Below are 23943 nucleotides of genomic sequence, written 5' to 3'. Positions count from 1 at the left end.
TCAGTCCCGGGCGCCCGCCCCCAAGCATAAAAGCCTGCCTTGGGCTGGCCCAGGACGGTTTTGGAGCTGGCCTTGAAGTAGTGGTCACCGCGCACTGGACGTCCCGTTGACCGCGGTGAGAGGCGAGGGCCCCCGATTAAGTGGGGGCGGGGGCCGCCGAGTCCTGGGGTGCCCCAGGGGAGGAAGGGGCAGGAAGGGTCTTCCTGGGGGCTCTGCTTGTCTTTGCGGCCTGGGGAGGGGTCTCCAGGCTGGGCTCAGCACACCTCCCCCCCTAAAAAATATCCAACTTCTGGAACAGGCTCAGACTTTCAGACTCTCTCCTCTTAATATCTAGGACTTTCGGGGGCGGGTGCGCGAAAGAGCCCCCTAGAAGTGGCAGTATCAAGCGGTGGGGGAGGGTTAAGTCTCCAGTCCCAACCACATCCTCTTGCTTTGCAAACGCGCTTTGGAGGCAAGCCACAGCCCATTCCGCACGGAATTCCGCCCTCTCTGGGTCTTCAGAGTGGGCCCCCTCCCTCCCCCCACCAGGGGGCAGTCCCTCTGCCTAGCAAAGCCCCTTCCCCTCCAAATGGTTTTGCCGCCTGGGGACTCGGCCCCTCCCTTGATCTTCTGACCCCCCCAGCTGACCCTGGCGAGGTCTTGGGGCAAATCCCGCCCCCTTTTCCTGGGTGGGTATGGCCAGTGGATTGCACAAAGTGGTGGTGGGAAGGCCTACCCCCTTATCTGAGTCCTTGGGACCTTTGTAAAACCAGAGCCTAGGCCTGGGGTCCGTCCCTGGGAACTTTGGAAGTTGGAGCGTCACATTCCCTGGCTGCAGCTGGACGACTGCGTGACTCCAGGCAGTTTCAGCCAGTTCTCGCTCTCGCTGCTGGGGCCAGCTGCAGGCAGGTTGCTGACCCCAAGGACTTTAATGGGGGTGCTGACATCTGCAATGGGTGTCCTTGGTTAAACCAGTTCCAAAGGAGTTGATGAACAAAAGGGATGGGAGGGAGGACCTCTAAGCTGCCCAGGTGAGCTCAGGCTGCAGGGAAGGTGAGGGGAAGAACAGGAGTCAGGTGATGATCACTAGGGGTAGGTGTGCCTCCTTGCCCCACTTCCCAGTTGGGGGACCTTTGTACGAAGCAGAAGCTCAATCCTGGCTAGTTTCACCCGTTTCTTTGTGGCAGGCAGAGTGGTGTGAAATGGATCTGTTTATTGAGCACCTACTGTGTGCCAGGCACCAAGCTACGTTCCAGACTCTCCTCTAGTCTACAGGGACTCTGTGCTAGGAACGGTTATCCCCATTTCATAGACATGGCAAGTGAGGCTGCGAGAGGGGGTGCTGCCTTCCCAATCTCCTACAGCTAGGGAGTTGCAAAGCTGGGATTAGAACCCAGTTTGGACTGTAGAACTGGTGCTCTCAAAGCATCAGTTTGCTGGGTTCCACTTGGGGGATAGCAAAACACGGTGTCTGAAAGGAAATGCTCAAACTCAAGGTCAGGGGTTCACCACAGGCTTATCCCAGAATGACCTGGGGTGGGCTGGCTTCCATGGCAGTCCAGTGGTTAAGACTCTGTGCTTCCACTGCAGGGGGCATGAGTTCGATCCCTGGTCAGCTAAGATCCCACATGCTGCGTGGTGCAGCCAAAAAAAAGAACGACCTGGAGAACCAGACTTAAGGCAGGTTTAGCCCCGTTTTACAGATAAGAAGACTGAGGCTATGGGCGAGGAAGCTCCTTGCCCAACATAGCACAGCATGGGTGGAGCTGGGACTCCTGAAATCTAATCTGACAATGCTCTAGCTGTCTCATCTCATTTGGCCAGGAAAATGGAGCACACCTGTGGCTGCCATCTTGCCTGCAAATGTGTGCCTTAGAATCACCCAGGGAGCCTCCCTTGCCTTCCCCACATCCCTGAGACTGACTTGACTGTCTGCAGAGGGACCAGGAACGGTCTCTCTTTTTTTTTTTTTAATTTAACTTAAAAAAAAAACAACAACAACTTTTTTTTGAACAGGTAATGTTATCTACCTGGCTCAAAAGTCAGAGGCCTGCCCCAGCTACCCGATCCTCCTCCCTGAAAGGTGGCCACTGTAACAGTTTCCTGTGTCTCTTTAAAGATTCTGTCAAATACAAGCAAACACTTTAGCCCCACTCACACCTTTTGTCTCTTAACAATATCTTGGTCCCCGTCAATTACATGTAAGCTTCCACACTTAAGCCACTGGCCTGGGCTACCACTGTGATTTCCTTTAGTCCCCTTCTGTTGGGCAACCAGATTGTTTCCAGTGTCTGTGGCCAACACAGGTACACACATCTCTGTTCCACGTGGCAGTACCAGTGTGGGACTGTCCCCGCAGTGAGGTTTCTGGGTCAAAGGGAAGATGCCTCTTAAAACCCAGTAGTAATGGACAAATTGCCATCTACAGGGGTTTTGCACCATAGTATTGATAGAGGTGAGCCCTTGGAGGGCTGTGCACAGACCTTGCCCTTTAAGGTGCGGCCCCGGGATCAGCTGCATGAGCAGCACCTGGGAGCTTGTTAGACTTTTGCTCTGCTGGATCAGCACCTGTTTTGCACAGGCTCACAGGTATGTGTCAACAATTGAGAGGCTAGGGCTCTAGGAAATTGGGGGCGGGGGTGGTCAGAGGGCAGGTGTGAACCCGGACATCCCCCTGGAGGGAAGAGAGGAGCAGGCTGTACCCTGACTAGTCTTTCTGTTCACAGTGCCTGCTTCTGAGAAATGTCTACCAACGAGACAGAAGCCACTGCCAGCACCCAGGTGTCAGCGGAAGAACCGGTACAGCAGGTGAGGAAGGTCTGGGATGTGTGGGATGAGGCTTCCCACCTGGTGGTGCCTTGGCAGGGAGCTGATGGCAGCACAAGGTGGGGTCAAGAGACACCCTTCCGAGTGGGTTGGGCAGAGCCATTATACTAGCCCCTAACAGGTGCCCCACTAATAGGTGGAGGTGGGAGAGCTGGGGATTCCAAGGGCTCTTGGGAGAGCAGGGGTACAGCTCTGTTTGAAGCTGCCTGGCTCCCCCCGGGCAGACCTTCCCTGTCTCTGCAGGTCCTCTTAGGGTCCTCCTTTTAGGAAGCCAGTTTCTATTCCACCTCCTTTCCCCAGTTTAAATAAAAGCCCCTTTTAATAAACAGCTTTTTAAGAATTAGGTATCATTCACACACCATAAAATTCACCGTTATGAAGAGTACTACTCAGTGATTTTTAGTAAACTACCCAGTTATGCAGCCGTCACCACCACACCGGAAATTTTTCATCTCCCCCAAAAGAGACCCCATACCCATTAGCAGTTGCTCCCCATTTTCCCTCCTCCTGGGAGCCCCTCTTCTGGGTTCTGTCTCTATGGATTTGCCTATTTTGGACATTTCATAGAAATGAAAACATACACTACGAGACCCTTTTGTATCTGGCTTCTCTCACTGAGCGTAATCTTTTTGAGGTTCATCTGCATTGTAATATCTGTCGCTGCTTTGTTCCTTTTTTATTTATTTTTATTTTAAAATTAATTTTTTATTGGAGTATAGTTATTTTTACAATGTTATGTTAGTTTCAGGTGTACAGCAAAGTGATTCAGTTATACATATACATATATCCACTCTTTTTCAGATTCTATTCCCATTTAAGTCATTACAGAATATTCAGTAGAGTTCCCTGTGCTATACATTAGGTTCTTATTATCGTGTTCCTTTTTTAAACTTGTGGTGAAATACACATAACATAAAAATATACCATTTTAACTGTTTCGAAGTGTGTAGGTCAGTGGCATTAAGTATATTCACAGTGTACAACCATCATCACTATCTAATTCCAGAACTTTCTCATTACCCCAAATCAAAACCCCATATCCATTAATAGTCATGCCCATTCCCCTCTCCCCCAGCCCCTGGCAACCACTGATCTGCTTCCTGCTGAGGGATTTACCTTTTCTGGACATCTCATATAAGTAGAATAAGTGGAATCATTTTATAAAAGTAGAACCTTCTGTGTTAGGTACCACATAAGTGGAATCATACAGTAGTTGTCCTTTTGTGTCTGGCTTAGTTCACTGAGTATAATGTCCTCAAGGTTCTTCCATGTTGTAGATCTTGTCAGAATTTCCTCTTTTTTTAATAAATTTGTTTATGTATTTATTTTTGGCTGTGTTGGGCCTTCGTTGCTGCCCACGGGCTTTCTCTAGTTGCGGCGAGCCGGGGCTACTCTTCGTTGCAGTGCACGGGCTTCTCATCGCGGTGGCTTCTCTTGTTGCGGAGCACAGGCTGTAGGCACGCGGGCTTCAGTAGTTGTGGCACACGGTCTCTAGAGCACAGGCTCAGTAGTTGTGGCACACGGGCTTAGTTGCTCCGTAGCATGTGGGATCTTCCCGGACCAGGACTCAAACCTGTGTCGCCTGCATTGGCAGGCGGATTCTTAACCACTGTGCCACCAGGGAAGTCCCTACTTTTAGTTTTTTGAGGAATCACCATAATGTTGTTCATAATGGCCACACCATTTTGCATGCCACCAACATCATACAAAGGTTCCAATTTCTCCACATCTTCACCATTACTTTTTAATTTCTGTTCATTTGACAGTAGCCATCCCAGCGAGTGCGGGGTGTGAGGTTGTAGCTCATTGTAGTTTTGACTTGCATTTCCCTAATGATTTGTGATGTGGAGAATCTTTTCTTCTTTCTGTTAGCCATTTGGAGACTATGTATTTTTAAAAACATGCTTTAGACCACATTTTCTTTATCCACTCACCAACTGATGGACATTTGGGTTGTTTCCACTTCTTGGCCATTGTGAATAAGGCAGCTACAAACATTCGTGTACAAGTCTTATGTGGACGTGTGTTTTCCCGTCTCTAGGGTAGACACTTAGGAGCAGAATTGCTGGATTGTGTGGTAAGTTTGTCATTAATTCCTGAAGAGACCTCCTGGGCAAACCCTGGAGGAGGACTGCCTGAGTCCAAGGTCCAGCTTTGCCACTGGCTTGTTTTGTGATCTTGGGTGACTTCCTTAGCCTCTCCATGCCTCAGTTTACCCTTCCATAAAGTTGGAATAATGCTCCCAATCTCCCAGGACTGGCGATTAAGTGAGCTAAAACACAAATTCGACAAATAGCCCCTGTGAGTTAAGTCTTCTGCCTACGTCTTCACACGGGTCATCTTTGCAACTCCTTCAGGACAGAAATGACTTCCCATTTTATGGATTGGGAAACCGAGGCTCAGAAGGCCTGTCCTGAGTACTCAGTTCTGCTCTTGTAGGGTAAGAGTGGCCATATTCAATATATAAATGAATGGGTGTGGCCATGTGCATAACTTTATTTACAAAACCAGGTAGCGTGGGATATTGTTCAGCCATGTAACAGAATGAAGTACTGACACGCAATGCAATGTGGATAAACCTTGAAGATATGGTCAGTGAGAGAAGCCAGACACAAATGGACAAATCTTGCGTGATCCCACTCACAGGAGGTCCCTAGAGGAGTCACGGCCACAGAGACAGGAAGTAGATGGTTGGGGGCCAGGGGCTGGGGGAGGGGCTTGGGAGTCAGTGTATCATGGGGACAGAGTTTCAGTTTGGGAAGATGAGAAAGTTCTGCAGACAGATGGTGGGGATGGTTGCACAACAGTGTGAATGTACTTAATGCCACTGAGATGTGCGCTTAAAAATTATTTGAATGGTAAATTTTAAGTTATGTGTATTTTGCCACACTTTTTTTTAAAAAGGAATGAAGCACTGAGACACGCTACTACACGGGTGAACCTTGAAAATGTTACTCGGTGAAAGAGGCCACACACAAAAGGCCACATGTGTGATTCCATTGTTGTGAAATATCCAGAACAGGCAAATCCACAGAGACAGAAAGTGGATTCATGGTTATCAGGGGCTGGGAGGCAGGGGCGTGACAGCCAGTGGGGACAGGGTTTCTTTTTGGAGTGATGAAAAAGTTCTAGAATTAGACAGTGAATGTTGCATAACCTTGTGAATACACTAAAAACTTCTGACTTGTGCATTTCAAAATGGTGAAATTTTATGACGTGTGAACTAGATCTCAATAGTGCTGCTAGGAAAAAAAAAACAGGCAAGAAGAAAAAAATCAGGTGGTGGACGGGACTTCGTCCCCAGGGGTCCGTAGTTTCCTGGCTTCAGCTGTAGACCCTGAGCTCCAGGACAATGGGGTTCTTGTGTCATGTCACTGCCTGGCGCAGTGGGTGTCAAGGTCATGTTCAAACAAGTGGGCTATGGGGACCAAGATACAGGAAGCGCCCGGCGGAACCCCAGAGTCCCTGACTTGTGCAACCGCGTGGGTGCAGAGGGAGGGGAGGCGAGCCGTTTCCCTGGCCTGAGCTGCCCTGCCCGCAGCCCAGCGTGGTGGACCGCGTGGCCGGCATGCCGCTCATCAGCTCCACCTGCCACATGGTGTCCGCCGCCTACATGTCCACCAAGGAGAGCCACCCCCACGTCAAGACTGTGTGCGACGCGGCCGAGAAGGGCGTGAAGACCCTCACGGCGGTCGCTGTCAGCGGGGCGCAGCCCATCCTGTCCAAACTGGAGCCCCAGCGTGAGTGAAGCCTGGGAGAGCCTGGACCCGCCCCTCCTGGCTATTTCCCGGCGGGGGGAGGCGGGGCGGCGGCCTGAGGACCTTCCCGGCCCGAGGGACGCGCATGCGCGGTAACATCAGCTGTCTGTCTCCCCTCCCCCGCTGCTCCGCAGTCACATCGGCCAGTGAATACGCCCACAAGGGGCTGGACAAACTGGAGGAGAATCTGCCCATCTTGCAGCAGCCACCGGAGAAGGTGACTGACCGATGCCGTGGGGGGAGGCGAGGGGGGGTGGGATGCTCAGCTGAGACGGGGGAGCCTGCCTAGGTATCGAGTCTGTGGTCTCACCTTAACCAGAGCAGATGAGTGGGACAGCTTCCTCCCTGACCCCTCCTCTGTCTGTCCCCAGACCCCCACCAGGCAGCTGCAGGAGCATTCTGAACACCAGCCAGATGGGCCCTAAACCCCCTCGTGTCTCCCACCTGGCCCAGAGCAAAAGCCAAAGCCTTACTCATGGCCCTGCCAGATCTGGCCCCGCTGCCTCTCTGCCCTCCCCGCCCACCTCACTTGCTCCATTCCGTCTGCGCTGGCCTCCATCCTCCTGTTCAGTCACATCAGCGCCCATAGGTACCAGACACGGTGATGGAAACAGAGTCCTTGCCCTCATGGAACTTTCATTCCAGGGAGGCGGGGAAAGCAAATACAGTGAACACACCCATCTCAGTGCTACCCCAGGATCTTTGCACCCGCTGTTCCTTCTTCGTGGACCAGGCTTCTGGGTCTCTATTCTAATCTCACCTCTTTGGAGGCCTTCCCTTCCCTCTTAAAGAAGGTCCTTCCAGTTCAGCTCTGCCCAGTAGAACTTTTTCTATACACCTTCTTTCTGTGCACCATCCAATATGGAAACCAACAACCATATGTGGCTGCTGGGCCCTTAGAATGTGGCGAGTGTGACTGAGGAACTCGAATACTAATTTTAGTTATTTTTATTATATTTTTAACATTGGGATTGTTCTTTTTAAAATTTATTTTTATTTATTTTTTTAAATTTGGTTGCACCGGGTCTTAGTTGCAGCAGGCGGGCTCCTCAGTTGCAGCAGGTGGGCTCCTTAGTTGTGGCTCAAGGGCTCCTTAGTTGTGGCGTGCAAACTCTTAGTTGCAGCATGCATGTGGGATCTAGTTCCCTGACCAGGGATCGAACCCAGGCCCCCCAAATTGGGAGTGCGGAGTCTTAACCCCTGCGCCACCAGGGAAGTCCCTAATTTTAATTATTTTTAAATTTTAAATAGCTAATTTTAATTATTTTAAATTGAAATAGCCACATGTGGCTTGTGGCTCCTGTATTAGCATCATTCACGCTACATCAGCTTGTTGTTTGTTTGTTTGTTTGTTTTTAATGTCTATTGGAATATAGTTGCTCTACAATGTTGTGTTAGTTTCTGCTGTTCAGCAAAGTGAATCAGTTATACGTATATCCCCACTTTTTTAGATTTCCTTCCTATTTAGGTCACCACGGAGCACTGAGTGGAGTTCCCTGTGCCGTACAGTAGATTCTCATTAGTTATCTGTCTTATACATAGTAGTGTATATATGTCAGTCCCAGTCTCCCAGTTCATCCCATCGACCCCCCTCCAGCTTTTTGGTTTAACAGCTTTCACTGAGATATAATTCACGTACCATACATCTCGCCCATTTAAAATGTACAACCCAGTGGTTTTAGTACATTCAGATTGTGCAGCCATCATCATCCCTTTTAGAACGTTTTCATCACCCCAGAAACAAATCCCACATCCCTTAGCTCCTTCCCATCAACCCCCAGCCCCTGGCTCCCACCATCTACTTTCTGTCTCTGTGGGTTTGACTCCTCTAGGGACCTCCTGTGAGTAGAATCAGACAGTATTTGTGCTTTTGTGTCTGGATTATTTCACTAAGGAGCACGTCCTCAGGGTTCATCCATGTCGTAGCAGGTGTCAGAATTTCTGGGTGGACCACATTTTGTTTCTCCGTACTTCCGTCAGTGAACTCTTGGGTTGTTTTCACCTTTGGGCTGTTATATACCCATGCTGATTGCAGCAGCATTCACACGTTGCGTTAACTTTTTTTTTCGGCTGTGCCGCGCAGCTTGCGAGATCTTAGTTCCCGGACCAGGGATCGAACCCCTGCCCCCTGCAGTGGAAACGCGGAGTCCTAACCACTGGACCACCAGTGAATTCCATGCATTAACTTTTAAAAAACGTTTCAGATAGTGTGTTACATAACTGCTTATTTGTCTCCCCAGCTGGGGTGCGGGCACAGACTGTCTGCTTTGTTGCTGTGCCAAGTGCCCATCACACAGCCTGGCACGTAGGAGATGCTTGTTAAACACTCACGTGCTTCATCGCGCCTTTTTCCTGGTGGGACGGAAGTGCCGCACTAAGGCAAATCTGTTCATGTTGAGAATCCTCCCACCAGAAATAGGTGTTCCCTGGTCAGGGGCAGTGGAACAAGCCAGCCACTCCTCCCGTTCCCTTAGGCTTTCTGCTGAGACCACCTACTTCGTCAGGCAGCTTATTCACCCGCTAGCTCTCGAGCGCCTCCTGTCGGCCAGGGACCGCGATATGTCATGTCCCGCAAGGGCAGCCCCGTTACACAGAAACGGAGTGGGCTGGGGAGCATTGGAACAGAACCTGAACCCACGTCTTACCACAAAGGGTGTTAACAAGTTGGGCGTGTGGAAGGTGAAAACGGCCACATCCAAAGAAGGATGGAGAATCATCGCCCAGGAGCCACCTCCTTAGGGCTGAGTGTTTGCATTCTCCTCCTGTCCTGCCGGTGTCACCAGGCCAGCATTCCTTCTGTTTATAGATGGGATGAGCTCAGGGTGACATTGGGAAAGGTTGTCCAACAGAGCGGCCACTCTGAGCTCCTGACTTCCTGGGAGGCTCTCTCTTCTTCTTCTTCTTTTTTTTTTTTTGGCCCTGCCTTGTGTTTTGCAGGATCTAAGCTCTCAACCAGGGATTGAACCCAGGCCCTTGGCAGTGAACACCCCAGGTCCTAACCACTGGACCGCCAGGGAATTCCCATCGTGGGAGGCTCTCTTGATTCTGGGCCTTGTGAGGTTCCCCTTCAGAACGAGGTAGCTCTCCCTGGTCCTGTGGGACAGTGGTGTTGTCAGAGCTGGGATTTGAACCCGGGCCAGCGTGAGCTACGTGACAGCCCCGCTGTGTGCTCAGTGAGCTTAGGGCTGGTGTTCAAATCTGACAACCGTGCCCTCTCCCCCCAAAAAGAGACTGATTCCCATGAATAGGAGGGTTTAGGTGTTAAGAGGGGCGCCAGCTTAGAAGGGTAGGATGGGAGGGGGCATGGTTTTTAACTTTCCAGAGTGCTCTTTGGGTAGGGATCTATTTAAAGACTTAGATTCAAGAACACCAGGCATGGATCAACCAGTACCCACTGTGTGCTGAAGCGGCTTCTCCAAGGATGCAATGCAAAGCTAGTCCAGAGGTGGGCAGATCTGGCCTTCTGCCTGTTTTTGTAAATAAAGTTTTATTGGCACACAGCCGCAAACAGTGGCTTATGCATCATCTATGGCTGCTTTTGCCTGAACACCGGCAGGTTTGGGTCGTTGGGACAGAGACCCTCTGGCCTGCAAAGCTGAAAATATTTACCATCTGGCCTTTCCTGGAGAAAGTTGCTGACCCCCTTTAACCAGTCAAGGTTACAGGCAGGAGAATCAAAATACCAGGTTAAAATTCAGGTTCTGCTCCTTAGCAGCTGGACAGCCCTCAACACAAGCTGCTCAGCCTCTCTTGGCCTTGCTTTCTCTTCTGGGGAATGTGTACGCTCCTGTGTCTTGGAGATTTGCTGAAGTGGGTTCATCACCTGAAGGCCGAGAACATACTAAGTGTTGGTTCTTTTTTTTTTTTTTTTTTAATTGATTTTCATTGGAGTATAGTTGATTTACAATGTTGTGTTAGTTTCAGGGGTACAGCAAAGTGAATCAGTTATGCATATACATATATCCACTCTTTTTTAGATTCTTTTCCCATATAGGCCATTACAGAGTATTGAGTAGAGTTCCCTGTGCTATACAGTATGTCCTTACTAGTTATCTATTTTATATATGGTAGTGTGTATATGTCAATCCCAATCACCCAATTTATCGCCCACCACTGAGTGTTGGTTCTTAACGTCTTAATACGAGCTTCGGGGATCCACAAAATGCTCCGATGTTTTGGGCACGTCACCAGTTCGCAATGGGGAGTTTAAGGTAGTTAACGTGTTAAATTGGCAGTTAATGGAGACAAAATGTTTGGTTATTTGGGCATGTGCATAAAATCCCTCCTGTTGCTTTATCTTTGTTTGCTTTTGGGTTTTTGTTTTTTGTGGGTTTTTTTGGCTGCATTGGGTCTTCGTTGCTGCACGCGGGCTCTGTCTAGTTGTGGTGAGCGGGCTTCTTATTGCGGTGGCTTCTCTTGTTGCGGAGCACGGGCTCTAGGCGTGCGGGCTCAGTAGTTGTGGTTCACGGGCTCCAGAGCGCAGGCCCAGCAGCTGTGGCTCACGGGCCTAGTTGCTCTGCGGCATGTGGGATCCTCCCAGACCAGGGCTTGAACCCTGAAACACGGAGTCCTAACCACTGGACCACCAGACAATTCCCCTCCTGTCGCTTTAGTGTAGCTCTGAGCGTCTCATTCTAAAGCGGGGTCCCTCTCCCTCAGCACCACTGACACTGGGGCCAGTCATTCTCTGTGGGGGGCCGTCCCAGGCACTGCGGGGTGTTGATCAGCATCCCTGGCCCCCACCCACTCAATGCCAGGAGCCCCTCCCCCTGCAAGTCGTGATGACCACAGATGTCCCCAGACACCGCCCAATGTTCCCTGGGGGCAGAACCACCCTGGATGAGTAGTGCTGTCCTGAGGGACTTAACATACTGATTACCTGTTGAAACAGGATTGCAGTTCTTAGTACAGGATTGGAGTGGTCCCTTCTAGGGATGTCGCTAGTTTCCGGTGTCACACTGATTCAGTGCTTGAGCCAAGCACTGTTCTAACCCTGTGATTTAGCCGGTTAGGGCTGCTGTAACAAGTACCCCTAACAACAGACATTAATGCTTGCACAGTTCTGGAGGGTGGAATTCCGAGACAAGGTGTCGGCAGGGCTGGTTTCTCCGAGGCTTCTCTCCTTGGCTTGTAGATGGCCATCTTTTCCCTGGGTCCTCATATGGTCATCCCTCTGTGCATGTCTGTGTCCTAATCTCTTTGTATCAGGACACCAGTCAGACTGGATTAGGATCCACTCTAATGGCCTCCTTTTACCTCAATTACTACTTAAAGGTCTCATCTCCAAATACAGTCACATTCTGAGGTCCTGGGGGTTAGCGCTTCAACACCGTTCAGCCCCTAACACCATGGGGAGAAGAAGTGGAGGCCCAGAGAGGTCGAGTGACTAGCTTGAGGCCACACAGCTAGGATATATCAAGCCAAGGCCTCTAACCAGGCTGTCCGGCTCCAGAGCACATGATCTTAACTGCTTTCACCCTTCAGGGTCATCCTGGAGCTGGAACTCCTCCCTTCGGCCCAGGGTGCAGGGTGGGGGTACCCAGGTACGAAGGGAGGACGGAGATGCTGATGCTGTCCTTTCTCGTAGGTCCTGGCAGACACCAAGGAGCTCGTGTCGTCCAAAGTGTCGGGAGCCCGAGAAGCTGTGTCCAACACGGTGTCCAGCGCCAAGGACACCATGGCCTCCCGGGTGACTGAGGCGGTGGATGTGACCCGGGGTGCTGTGCAGAGTGGCGTGGACATGACCAAGTCCATGGTGACCAGTGGCGTCCACTCGGTCATGGGCTCCCGCGTGGGCCAGATGGTGCTGAGCGGGGTGGACACGGTGCTGGGCAAATCGGAGGAGTGGGTGGACAACCACCTGCCCATGACGGACGCTGAGCTTGGTGAGTGCAGCCCACAGGGCTGGGACCCCTCCCCAGACCACCCGACATGGGGTCCCTCTCAGCCGCCAGGAGTCTGTCCATCACATGCTGTCATCTCATCCCTGCCCCCTCTCCCCATCTACCTTAGCCCACCTGGACCGGCTCGGTTCCCTCTGCCCTGGTCTGTGGTGCCTGTCCTCCCTGAAGCAGCCTCCAGAGGGCGCCTGTGAGCACTCAAGTCAGGCCCCTCCAAGCCTCCCACCTCCCGTGGGTAAAAGCCCAAATCCTCCTGGAAGCTCCCTTGTACTTACCTGCCTGCCCTCATTCATTCTACTCCAGGCACACTGTCCTTCTTGCCCATCCTGGCCCGTGTTCCCACCCCAGGGCCTTTGCACTGGCTGTTTCTTCTACCAGGAACTCTGCCCTGACATCCAGATGTCTCATTCCTTTCTACCTCCAGCTCTGTGCTCAAATGCCACCTCCCAATAAGGCCTATAAAATTGCACCATCCCTCATGCATGTTGTGTCCTGAAACCTCCCCCCAGGCCCGGCTCTGATTTTTCTCTTCACCACTGGTCGTCAATTCCACAAAGCGGAAGCTATGCCCTTCCTGAGTCTAGAACGGGGCCTAGCACTCAGCAGGTGCTCAAATCCCCAAATAAAATCACTCAAACTCTTCTCTATCGTTCCCCCACCCCACCCTAGGCATATATTTGTTTGTTCAAATGTTCCTTGAGCGCTGGCTGTATGCCACGCCCTCTCTAGGTCCTAGGGATATGTCAGTGAACAAAGTTCTGCCTTCGTAGAACCTAAAGTCTAACGTGTACAGAAATCAGATTTAAGGAGATGTTTCTGAGGAAGTGACTTTGCCCTGTCGTGCATGGAGGGAGGGAATGAGCTGTGCAGATGTCAGGGCAGAGGCGCAGGGAACACAGACCCGGGTGCAGGGCCGTACCTGGTCTGTTGGAGGGACAGCAAGGAGGCCCGTGTGTCTGGAGCAGAGTGAGCGAGGGGAAGAGAGGGAGGAGGGGAGGGCAGGGAGGGGACCGGGCAGGTCATGCAGGGCCTTGTGGACCACAGGGAGGACTTGGGCTATTACCACAGGGAGGTGGGACCCTGGAGGGCTGTGGGCAGGGGGCGGGGGAGGGGGCGGGGCCTGACTTGGTACTCACTCACGCCCTCTGGTGGCTGCTTTTGGGAGGACAGACTCTGGTGAGGAGAGGGTGGGAGCCAGGGGAATCTGGGTTCAGGTGAGCTGTGATGGGGCTGGACCAGGTGGTGGTAGGAATAAAGAGAAATAGACAAACTGGGGATAAAAGTGTTGAGACAAAGCAGCCAGTCTTACTCATGGTCTCATACCCATGGCTCTTGGGGTTGGCCTTGACCCCGCCTTCTAGAGTCGGCCTTCCTTTGCACACGTACCAGGAACTTCCAGCCGGGCCAGCAGTTGCAGACTCCAGTGCCCACAGCAGCAAGGGCCCACGAGGGCCATGTGTAACCAGACACCATGCTCCGTCCAGAGGGAGCAGCCTCTTGGCTCCGGCCAACTTTAGCCAGAGCTGGTTTGTTTGAATGAGATGCCAGATATTTGGGATGACTGGAAAGAGTTGAAGACAGACTAGATCAGGGTTTCCCAGCTGTCGTTGGAGCCAGGTCATCGTCTGTGGGGGGCTGTCCTGGGCGCCGTGGGGTGTGGAGCAGCCTCCCTGACCCCACCCAGTCGATGCCAGGAGTACCCCCAACTGTGACAACCACAGATGTCCCCAGACGTCGCCCAGTATACCCGGGGGGCAGGATCACCCCCAGGTGAGAACCAGTGCTTTGCCTGTTCTAGAGCTTCATATAAAGGGAATCATATGGGAATTCCCTGGCGGTCCAGTGGTTAGGACTCCACGCTTTTACTGCCAAGGGCGCCTGTGCGATCCCTGGTCAGGGATGCTACAAGCCACGTGGTACAGCCAAAAAAAAAAAAAAAAGGAATCATGTGATTCCCTCATGATGGGTAAACAGCTCCTAATCATTATCTCCAATCTCTTTTTCCACTGGGATTGCAACGTGTCACTGTTCTAGCTGTTAGCTGGAAAACTTCCATGGACAAAGTTCTCTGTTGCAATCTTGATTACCCCAAGGTACGGTTTATAGAGGAAAAGCAGGGCAAGTAGTTAACGTTCCCCCTTTTTATTTATTGTGGTATCACAGGCTGGTTTACCAGCACCCTCCAAGAGTGCGTAGTGGGTTTTTACATTATAGGTTTGAACACGAAGATTAACACGACGTATTGCGATCCGAGGTATTTATTTTATTGACGCTTCACTTGTCCTGTTATTTTCGATTGCTTGGCGTCCTCCTTGAGCTGACTCTGAGACCCCGTGATTCTCCCTGGGAATCCTCGGCAGAAAGTCGTGGTCCCTCACCTTCTGGAGAAACTTGATGTTCTAGGTGGGGTGATGTTCCTGGTGGGGCGACGTTCCAGGCAAATGATCTTAAGCCCTGCAGCATGTGGCTTGAGCATAGCGTGTCGCTTGTCCTTTGTGTTTTCAAAACTTGACTCCAAACCTCTTGAAGGAAGGGAGCTGGCTGATGTCCTCCGTCCTGTATCCCAAATTCAGTGCCTGCTGGCCTCTTGTAGTGCTCAGACCAAGTAAGACTTGGCTATGGGTCTTGGCCCACAGAAGTAGGGGGAGAAGCAGGCGTTGCTGGGAGGCAGGTTGTGAAGCAAGCCTGGGAGCCACTTCAGAGAACAGATCTGTCTGACCAGCTTTGACTCTCTGCGCTTTCCTTTGTGTCCATCCACTAAGGGTGAAATCACTGTGCACAGTGGTGCTTGAGGTACTGGGGAGGTCTGTGAGTAAAGGTGCCATGTTAGAGCTAGGATATTACTCGTGGGCTCGGGGCAGGAGCACAGCCCTGCCCCCCCCGCCCCCAGTTCTCCCCTTTGCCAAGGGCACCGCCCCCTCCAGGGGCCCTGCCAGCTTGCTCTGACATGCCTAGGCTCTGCCAAACATCCTTGGCCTAAATAACAAAGCTGCTTTCACTTCCAAGGGCAGAGCTCCCGGGTTCCCAGAGGGCCGTGGAGAAGTTCTGGCCATTAGGATGGGTTCAAACTGTTGCTGGTTTGGGTTTAGTCTTTGCAAACCTGCCTTTGGTGGGAGAATGGGGCAGAGTCTGTTTTTCCCAAGATGCCAGCTTTTATTTTCGCTGCCTCTAAATGTCCCAGGTATTTGGGGTTTTTGTTCAGTTTTTAATTTATTTTTTAATCTTTTTGTAATTTATTTTTATTTTTTTAATTAAAAAAAAATTTTTAATTGAAATTTAGTTGATTTACAATGTTGTGTTAGTTTCAGGTGTACAGCAAAGTGATTCAGTTGTATCTATTCTTTTTTAGATTCTTTTCCGTTATTGGTTGCTACAAGATATTGAATATAGTTCCCTGTGCTATACCGTAGGTCCTTGTTGGTTATCTATTTTGTTCAGTGTTTAAAATGTCATCATGAAATGACTCTTCTGTGACATCCTTGTCCCCCAGCCGACTATGTTAGACTACCTCCAGGCCATCTCCGGCCCACCGCCTGCTTTTGTAAATAAAGTTTTATTGGCACACAGCCACGCCCATTCATTTACATTTACTCTATGGCGGCTTTTGAATACCAATGGCAGAGTTGATTAATTGCACAGTAGAGCCTGCAAAGCTGAAAATATTGACTGAACTGGCCTCTTACAGAAAAAGTTTATTAATCCCTGGATAAGAGTATGTTCTTCCAAAATTTTGTAATGTTTATACTGTCAACGAAAATCAATAAACAGCCAATAAGAAGAAGAGAAAAGAGTTTTATTTGAGCCAAACTGAGGACTATACCCCGGAAGCCTGCTTCCCAGATAACTCTGAGAAACTGCTCCTGAGAGGCAGAGTTTTCAGCACAGTTTTTTATCTTGTCAGAACAAAAAACATTAAACAAGTCAGGATTACATTTCTTCAAGGTTTCAAAAAAAGGAACAGACCAGCATGTACACAATGAGTCAGTATGGCCTTGGCACCTAGGAAGGAATCTTATCATCAAAGGAGGACCAGCATTTTGGTGTCCCAGGAAGGGAGACATTTAATCTTGATTTTGAACATGGACATTCTTTACTTCTGGCCAATGTGCCCTTTTCTTTAATAATTAAAGCAGATGTACAATGTAGGTTTGATAGGCCACAAAAAGGCTATTTTAGGTAGCATCAAATTCAAGTTAACTCAGGTATAAGCCAGAATGACTTCCCTATCTATATCTTAATATGTGAAAATTTCTTTTATCAATAGAAACAACCGAATTCCCCTGACTGAAGTCTTACCTTGATCGAGCAAGGGGTCGATGGCACCATGTGGGATTTTGTTGCTTGATTTTCCCCTTTCTTTCATTTCTGGAACAGTGCCCAATCCAAACGAGAGGCGTATTTAGGTGGCTAAAGTGGAGATCTCACTCATCAGACCAGCCCCGCTGTTCCTGCCTGACCAGAGCATATTTCTTGCGTTATCTTGGTGATGTGTACTCCCTGTTCTGTTTATTTGCTATTCTTTCAGTCAACTTTGCCAGATTCTTTTAGAAAGGGAACTTTATCACTTACTATAAACAGATAAACTACAAATAGGTAATAAGAATAGCTAAACATTCGTTCATTTGCGTGCCTCTCTGAAGGCAGTGAAATCCTGGAGTCCTAACCCCTGGACTGCCAGGGAATTCCCCAGATTTCACATTTTAGACATTTCTAACGCGGGTGGTCCTACAGAAGGGAAACTGAAGCTTATTGGCCAAATCACTTCTGCATCCAGGGGGCCACAAACATTTTCTTGACAGGCCAGGTAATAAATAATTTTGGCTTTTTTGGGCCATACGGTCTCTGTCGCAACTATGCAATTCTGCCATTGTAGCACAAAAGCATAGACAGTAGGTAAATGAATGGTTGTGATTTTGTGTCATTAAAACTTTATTGATAAAGGCAGATGGCATTCGGCCCAGGGGCTGTAGTTTGCAGACCCTGCCATAGGGCCTTACAAAGCCAGTGATTTATTAGGACCGGATTTAAACTCAGATCGGGTTACTTACAAAGCTCAAACTTTTATCACTACTGTAGTAAAGTCTAAAGGGAGCAGGATAAGATAGGATCGAATTATCAAGACAGGTGGATTTCCATCCTGTTGCCTTGTAACTTTATGAGTATTTTCTGGACTAGATAGTCCGGACTTTCCCTTAACTGCTGTGAAGATGGTTCTCCCATGGCTTAGACTTCTCCTCCCGTCAAGTATCATGGTTAAGAACGTGGGGCCTAGCTTCAAATCCTGATTTGTGACGTCCCAGCTGTGTGACCTTCGGCAAGTCGCTTAACCTCTCTGAGTCCATGTTTCCCCATCTGTAAAAATGGGATAACGGTGTCTCCCTCTTAGAACTGTTATGATTTAACAAGAATGCCCGCAAAGCACCTAGAACATTGTGAAAGATTGGCCACTATTAATATATGTTAGGCGCTAATACAGGCAGAATTGGCCAACTTTTTTCTGTAAAGGACCAGATAACGAATATTTTAATCTCTGCAGGCTAAGAGGCCACATATTCCACCTCTGTTGTTTGAGAGCAGCCATAGACAATGTATAATGAACATAGACAGTTGTATTCATGGGTCGGGTTGTCCTGAGGGCCGTAGTTTTCAGACTCTCGTGCTAGTCTAAGGCCTCCTTTTTTTTTTTTTTTTTTGCCATGCCTCACAGCATGTGGGATCTTAGTTCCCGGACCAGGGATCGAACCCGTGCCCCCTGCGTTGGAAGTGTGGAGTCTTAACCATTGGACTGCCAGGGAGGTCCCTAGTATAAGGCCTCTTAATCCTGGGATATTCAGTCCCTATCATACCCATTTCGCAGATGGGGAAAACCAAGGCAGGGAAATCCTTTTACACTTGCAGACCCGGGGCACAAACTCAGCCTTCACAGTGCTTCTCCTGCCTTCCCCCCGCAGCCCGCCTCGCCACGTCCCTGGAGGGCTTCGACATCGCCTCAGTGGCCCAGCAGCGGCAGGAACAGAGCTACTTCGTGCGTCTGGGCTCCCTGTCAGAGAGGCTGCGCCAGCGTGCCTACGAACACTCTCTGGGCAAACTGCAGAGCACCAGGCAGAGGGCCCAGGAGGCCCTGCTACAGCTCTCGCAGACGCTCAGCCTGGTGAGGCCCGCGGTGACGGGGGCGCTGGCCAGCAGCGTGTGTGCCAACGAACCCCTCCCCAGCCTAGTGGGTTATTCCTCCCCGCACATCCGCCTGGGCTTGCTCACGGGGCCGCGGTCCTGGATGTGTTTGCTGGGGCTGCTGTAACAAAGTCCCACACACTGGGCAGCTTAAACACAGACGTTTATTGCCTCACAGTTCTAGAGGCTGGGAGTCCAAGATCAAGGTGTTGGCAGGGTGGTTCCTTTTGAGGCCTCTCTCCTTGGTGTGTAGACGACTGTCTTCTCTCTGTGTTCTCACCTGGTCATCCCTCCATGCATGTCTGTGTCCTAATATCCCCTTTTTATAAGGACACCAGTCATATAGGATTAGGGCCCACCCTAATGACCTCATTTTAACGTAATTACCTCTTTAAAGACCCATCTCCAAATACAGTCACATCCTGAGGTCCTGGGGATCAGGGCTCCAACCTATGAATTTGGAGGGGACACAGTTCAGCCCATGACAGGTTGGCTGAAGACTGGGTCTCAGTGTGGTCTCCTCCTCCATCAGGGTACCTCAGGCTCTCCCCCGGCTGTGGCCTGAGGGATCCAGGTACAGCGGGAACACGTGAGCACTTTTTTTAAAAATCTATTTTTGGCTGTGTTGGGTCTTTGTGGCACGCGGGATCTTTCGTTGCGGTGCGCGGGCTTCTCTCTAGTTGTGGGACTCGGGATGAGCACTTTTTTTGTTTGTTTGTTTAAATTCAGTTTTATTTGAGGTATAACTTGACATTTTACACACAATGAACATCACCCCTTTTAAAGTATACAGTTTGAGGAGTTTTACAAATATAAACAGACATGTAACCACCACTGCAATCAAGATGTGGAACATGTTCATCACCCCAAAAAGTTCCCTCCTGCTGCTTTGCAGTCAGATCCTGCCCCCTGAAGTTTTTAATTTTTCTGTTCTCTAAAGAGGGAAATTTCTAATTTCTTTCCCTGTTTGCTTAGCTTCTACTCAGTACTATCTCCTCTCTCTTTTTTAAAAAATTTTAATTGTGGTAAAATACACATAAAATTTACCATTTTAACCAATTTTAAGTGTATAGTTCAGTGGCATTCAGTACCTTCACACTGTTGTGCAACAGTCCCCACCATCATCTCCAGAACTTTCTCATCCTCCCAAACTAAAACTCTGTCCCCGTGAAACCCTGGCTCCCCATCCCCTCCCCCAGCCCCTGGTCCCCACCATCTACTTCCTGTCTCTGTGGATGTGACTCCTCTAGGACCTCATGTGAGTGCGATCAGAGTGTATATGTCCTTCTGTGTCTGGCTTCTCTCACTGAGCATCACGTCCTCCAGGTTCATCCACGTTGTAGCGAGTGTCAGAATCTCGTTCCTTTTTAAGGCTGAGTAAAATATTCCACTGCAAGTGCTTTTTAAGCCTCTGCTTACGCTCACATCTGCTTGTGTCCCATTGGCCAAAGCCCGTCACGTGGCCAGGCCCACTTGCAGGGCGGGTGGGGCGGGTGGGGGAGAAACAGGCAAGATGGGAGGAGCTGCAGAGAATCTGTGGCCACTTTCTTTGCAAGTACCACACGGGGCACAAGCATGTTGATGACCCTGAAACCCTGAAACAGCCTGTGGAAACACTCTGTGAGAAAAGCAGCATCCCTCCCCCTTCTCTCCCCATCTCAGATGAAAGGACCGCCCCCAATCCCTCTGGAATCCCGCATCTCCCAGGATTCCTGTGGATTCCCATGCGCTCTGCTGGTTTTGGTCAAGCGCCAAGGCAGCCACCCTCTCTCTCTCTGCTCCAGATGGAAACCGTCAAGCAGGGTGTCGACCAGAAGTTAGTGGAGCGTCAGGAGAAACTACACCAGATGTGGCTCAGCTGGAACCAGAAGCAGCTCCAGGGCCCAGAGGAGGATGCAGCCAAGCCAGAGGTACCTACCAGGGGGGCGGCATGGGATACCTGGGGCCCTGACTTCCCTCTCCCCACCTCTGCTTGATGGACCTACCTGCCCGGAACGCTTTCCCCAGCCTCGCCTCCCATTAACTGCCTTCAGGACCTGATGACACCTCCTCCAGGAAGCCTGCCTGGATTTCCACTCTTGGGTACAGGCGTTGCTTCTGAACCATGGGACGCCTGATAGTGATGGGTCTGAACCTGCTGAATTCTAAGCCATGCCCCATTTACTTGAGTCCTGACTCCTTCCCTACCCCATCCCAGTGTCCCATCACATCCTTCAAATTCACCTGCCCGGTTCTGAGTGTCAGCTTCTCACTAACGTGCTCTGCCCCCTCCAATCTATCCCAGGCATTGGCCTCTTGAACGAGCCCTGACTTTTGCCACCTGTGCCGTCACTCATCTAAGCTTTCACTGAATCAGTGCCTTAGACGATTCTCATGCCTCATTCTGAACCATAGTCCCTCTCTCTTAGGGACTCATAATATCATAGCACAGTAGCTTCTCAGCTTTACCTCTCTGGGCCTCGATTTCCCCATCTGTGAATGGGATATAGGACCGTCTGCCAGGTTGTTAAGGTGAAATGAACACGCATGTTCACAGCAGCATGAGTCACGTCAGCCAAAAAAGTGGAAACGGCCCAAATGTCCATTAACAGGTGATGGACAAACAAATGTGTCCCTCCACACACGGGAACATCACTCAGCCGTGAAAAGGAGAGAAGCACTGACACTCGCTACAACACGGATGGACCCTGAGAACACGATGCTCAGTGAGAGAAGCCAGACACAGAAGGACACAGTGTGTGATTCCATTGATGGGAAACGTCCAGAACAGGCAAATACATAGACACAAAAAAAGTGGGTTAGTGTTTGTTGGGAGCTGGGAGAGGGGGAATGGAGAGGGAGTTTCTTTTGGGGTGATGGAATGTTCTGGAATTAGAGGTGCTGGTTGCAGAACCTGGTAAATGTACTAAAAAAATGTACACTTAAAAGGGTGAATTTTCTGGTATGTGAGTTATTTTATATACATACATATACACACACACACGTTGACATGTAAGGCACATAGTAAGTGCTAAAAAATAATATTTATAAGGTATGGTGAATGTCTCTATAAATGCAAAACTGTTCAGCATTCAGACCCCAACTGCGAAAAACCGTCTCCCTTCCCCCTCAACTGCTGAACGCAGCAGCCAGAAAATAGATATTGGTTCTGTCGGCACCTCCCTGCCAGGTTCAAAGCCAGAGTATGCAGGTGACCAGGCTCAGGGCAAAGTCTTGCCTCCCAGCCTGCTTTGATCTCCTCCCCGGCCTGGGGAATTTTCAAGGACCCGATCTCAACTGCAGTCTCCCCCACTGCTTACAACTTCTGCCTAGAAAGTTCTTCCAGACCTTCTCATTTTTTTAAACTTTAAAAAAAACAATTTTATGGAGATACAAAATTCAGAATCTTATACTTTAAAAAAAAGTTTTGAGGTATAATTCACATACTGTACAATTGACCCATTTAAATTGTACAATTCATGGGTTGTGTGACTATCACTGTAATTCAGAGCATCTCTATCACCCCAAAAGGAGATCTTCTCCCCAATAGCAGTCAGGCCCCGTTTCCACACCCTCCTCCATTCCTGGCAACCACAAATGTACTTTGTCTCTGTGGACATTTCATGTAAACGGAATCACACCCTGTGTGTCCTTCTGTGTCTGGCTTCTCTCACTGAGCGTCGTGTTCTCGAGGTCTGCCCACATTGTAGTGAGTGTCAGGGCTTCACCCCTTTTTATGGCTGAAGACTGTTCCGTGTGTGGATGGACCACATTTTGTGTCTCCATTTGCCAGTTGATGGGCATTTGGGTTGTTTCCACTTTTGGCTACTGTGAATAACACCCCTTTGAGCATTTGTGTACAAGTCTTTGCATGGACGTGTATTTTCGTTTCTCTTGGGTGGATGCCTAGGGGTGGAATTGCTGGGTCATATGGTAACTCTACAGTTTACCATTTTGAGGAACTGCTAGACCATCTTCCAAAGTGACTGCACCGCAAGATACGAGGGTTCCAATTTCTCCCCATCCTCGCCAGCATGGGGGTGAGGGGGTATCTGCCTGTGGGTTTGAGTTGCACTTCCCTAATGATTAACGACGTTGAACATCTTTTCGTGTGCTTCTTGGCCATCTGCGTATTTCTTTGGAAAAATGTCTATACCTGTTTTTCAATTTGATCAGTGATTATCTCGCACAGTTTGAAACTCAGAGAGCCCGTATTCTGAACCACCTGTGCTCGACATCCCCTCCTGGGGAAAGGTTTTCCCCAAGGTGGGCGGTAGAACCCCCATTTTCTCTTTCCCGGGCTCTGGGTCCAGTTACCCCCAACACAAAGGGCCCTGACGGTCGCCCTCCACCCCTTCTCAGCAGGTTGAGTCCCAGACGCTCACCATGTTCCGTGACATCGCCCAGCAGCTGCAGACCACCTGCGCCTCGCTGGGCTCCAGCCTCCAGGGGCTGCCCGCCCACGTCAGGGACCAGGCGCTGCAGGCTCGCCGCCAGGTGGAGGACCTCCAAGCCACCTTCTCCGGCATCCACTCCTTCAAGGACCTGTCCGGCAGCATCCTGACGCAGAGTCGCGGGCAGGTGGCCAGGGCCCGAGAGGCCCTCGACCACATGGTGGAGTATGTGGCCCAGAGCACGCCCATCACGTGGCTGGTGGGACCCTTCGCCCCCGGAATCACCGAGAAAGCCCCAGAAGAGAAGAAATAGGAGAAGCAGGAGGGAGGCTCGTAGGGCTCGGGGCCCCTCACCGGGAACACACGTCTCTAACCCTTCCCCCTTCCGGCTCACCTCAGCTGCCACCTCGGGAAACCGAGGTCCTCAAAACCAACCAGTACCTCACCCTGTCTGAGCTTGGAGGAAGCATGTCCTGGGCATCACAGTGGTCACTAGGACGAGATTTCCAGAAAAAAAAAATTTTTTTTTCTAGAAGGTTACAGAAAAACTTTTTTTTTTCTTCCTCAAAAACCAGGAATATAGCTCTTACATCCCACTCCTTTTTCTACATCAAGGCCCCTGGATATCAGCCTTGAGCTAAGGGACTTGGACTTCTGTGAAGTGGGCCTCCTGGGGATGGGGTAGGGGCAGAGCAGCTGATACTCATTCTAGAGCTGAAGGGGGCTGAGGCCTTCCTGGTGGGGCTTCAGTGTTGCCTTAATAAATTTCACCTGCAGCTAAGTCCAGGTTGCGTGTGTGTGTGTGTGTGTGTGTGTGTGTGTGTGTGTGTGTTTATTTTTCAGCAGCTACACAACTCCGGGGTGTCTGTGTGACCTTCTCGGCCCCTTCTTTGCTTTGCTCCCCAGGGCGTGAACAGGATGGGGCTGGACCTGAAG

At 50.2% G+C, this 23943-nt stretch overlaps 1 protein-coding gene across 2 annotated transcripts; it reads left to right on the top strand.

The window, feature by feature from the left end:
• PLIN3 (perilipin 3) lies at positions 1-23788 on the top strand. Of its 2 annotated transcripts, XM_082456937.1 has the most exons (9): positions 62-115; positions 1804-1931; positions 2706-2787; positions 6347-6545; positions 6698-6780; positions 12151-12448; positions 18415-18614; positions 20419-20544; positions 22976-23788. In XM_082456937.1, exons 3-9 carry the CDS (start codon positions 2722-2724, stop codon positions 23318-23320), a joined length of 1317 nt encoding a protein of 438 aa, XP_082313063.1. In that variant the 5' UTR covers positions 62-115; positions 1804-1931; positions 2706-2721; the 3' UTR covers positions 23321-23788. The 2 variants fall into 2 exon arrangements, with proteins under 2 accessions (XP_082313062.1, XP_082313063.1); XM_082456936.1 differs by lacking the exon at positions 1804-1931 and having other exon boundaries at positions 1-115.
• The last annotated feature ends 155 nt before the right edge of the window (positions 23789-23943 follow it).

This window comes from Balaenoptera physalus, assembly GCF_965194825.1.
Source record: "Balaenoptera physalus genome assembly, chromosome: 3".
Taxonomy (NCBI): domain Eukaryota; kingdom Metazoa; phylum Chordata; class Mammalia; order Artiodactyla; family Balaenopteridae; genus Balaenoptera; species Balaenoptera physalus.
The sequence above is the reverse complement of the archived record's forward strand: the minus strand, read 5'-3'. Positions and strand labels throughout refer to the sequence as shown.

What these genes read in the sequence shown, in the direction of transcription:
- PLIN3 (XM_082456936.1), top strand. Translation starts at nt 2,722, where the DNA reads ATGTCTACCAACGAGACAGAAGCCACTGCCAGCACCCAGGTGTCAGCG. An exon ending in CGGAAGAACCGGTACAGCAG is followed by an intron (nt 2,788 to 6,346) that starts GTGAGGAAGGTC and finishes CCCTGCCCGCAG; the next exon opens with CCCAGCGTGGTGGACCGCGT. An exon ending in CATGACGGACGCTGAGCTTG is followed by an intron (nt 12,449 to 18,414) that starts GTGAGTGCAGCC and finishes TTCCCCCCGCAG; the next exon opens with CCCGCCTCGCCACGTCCCTG.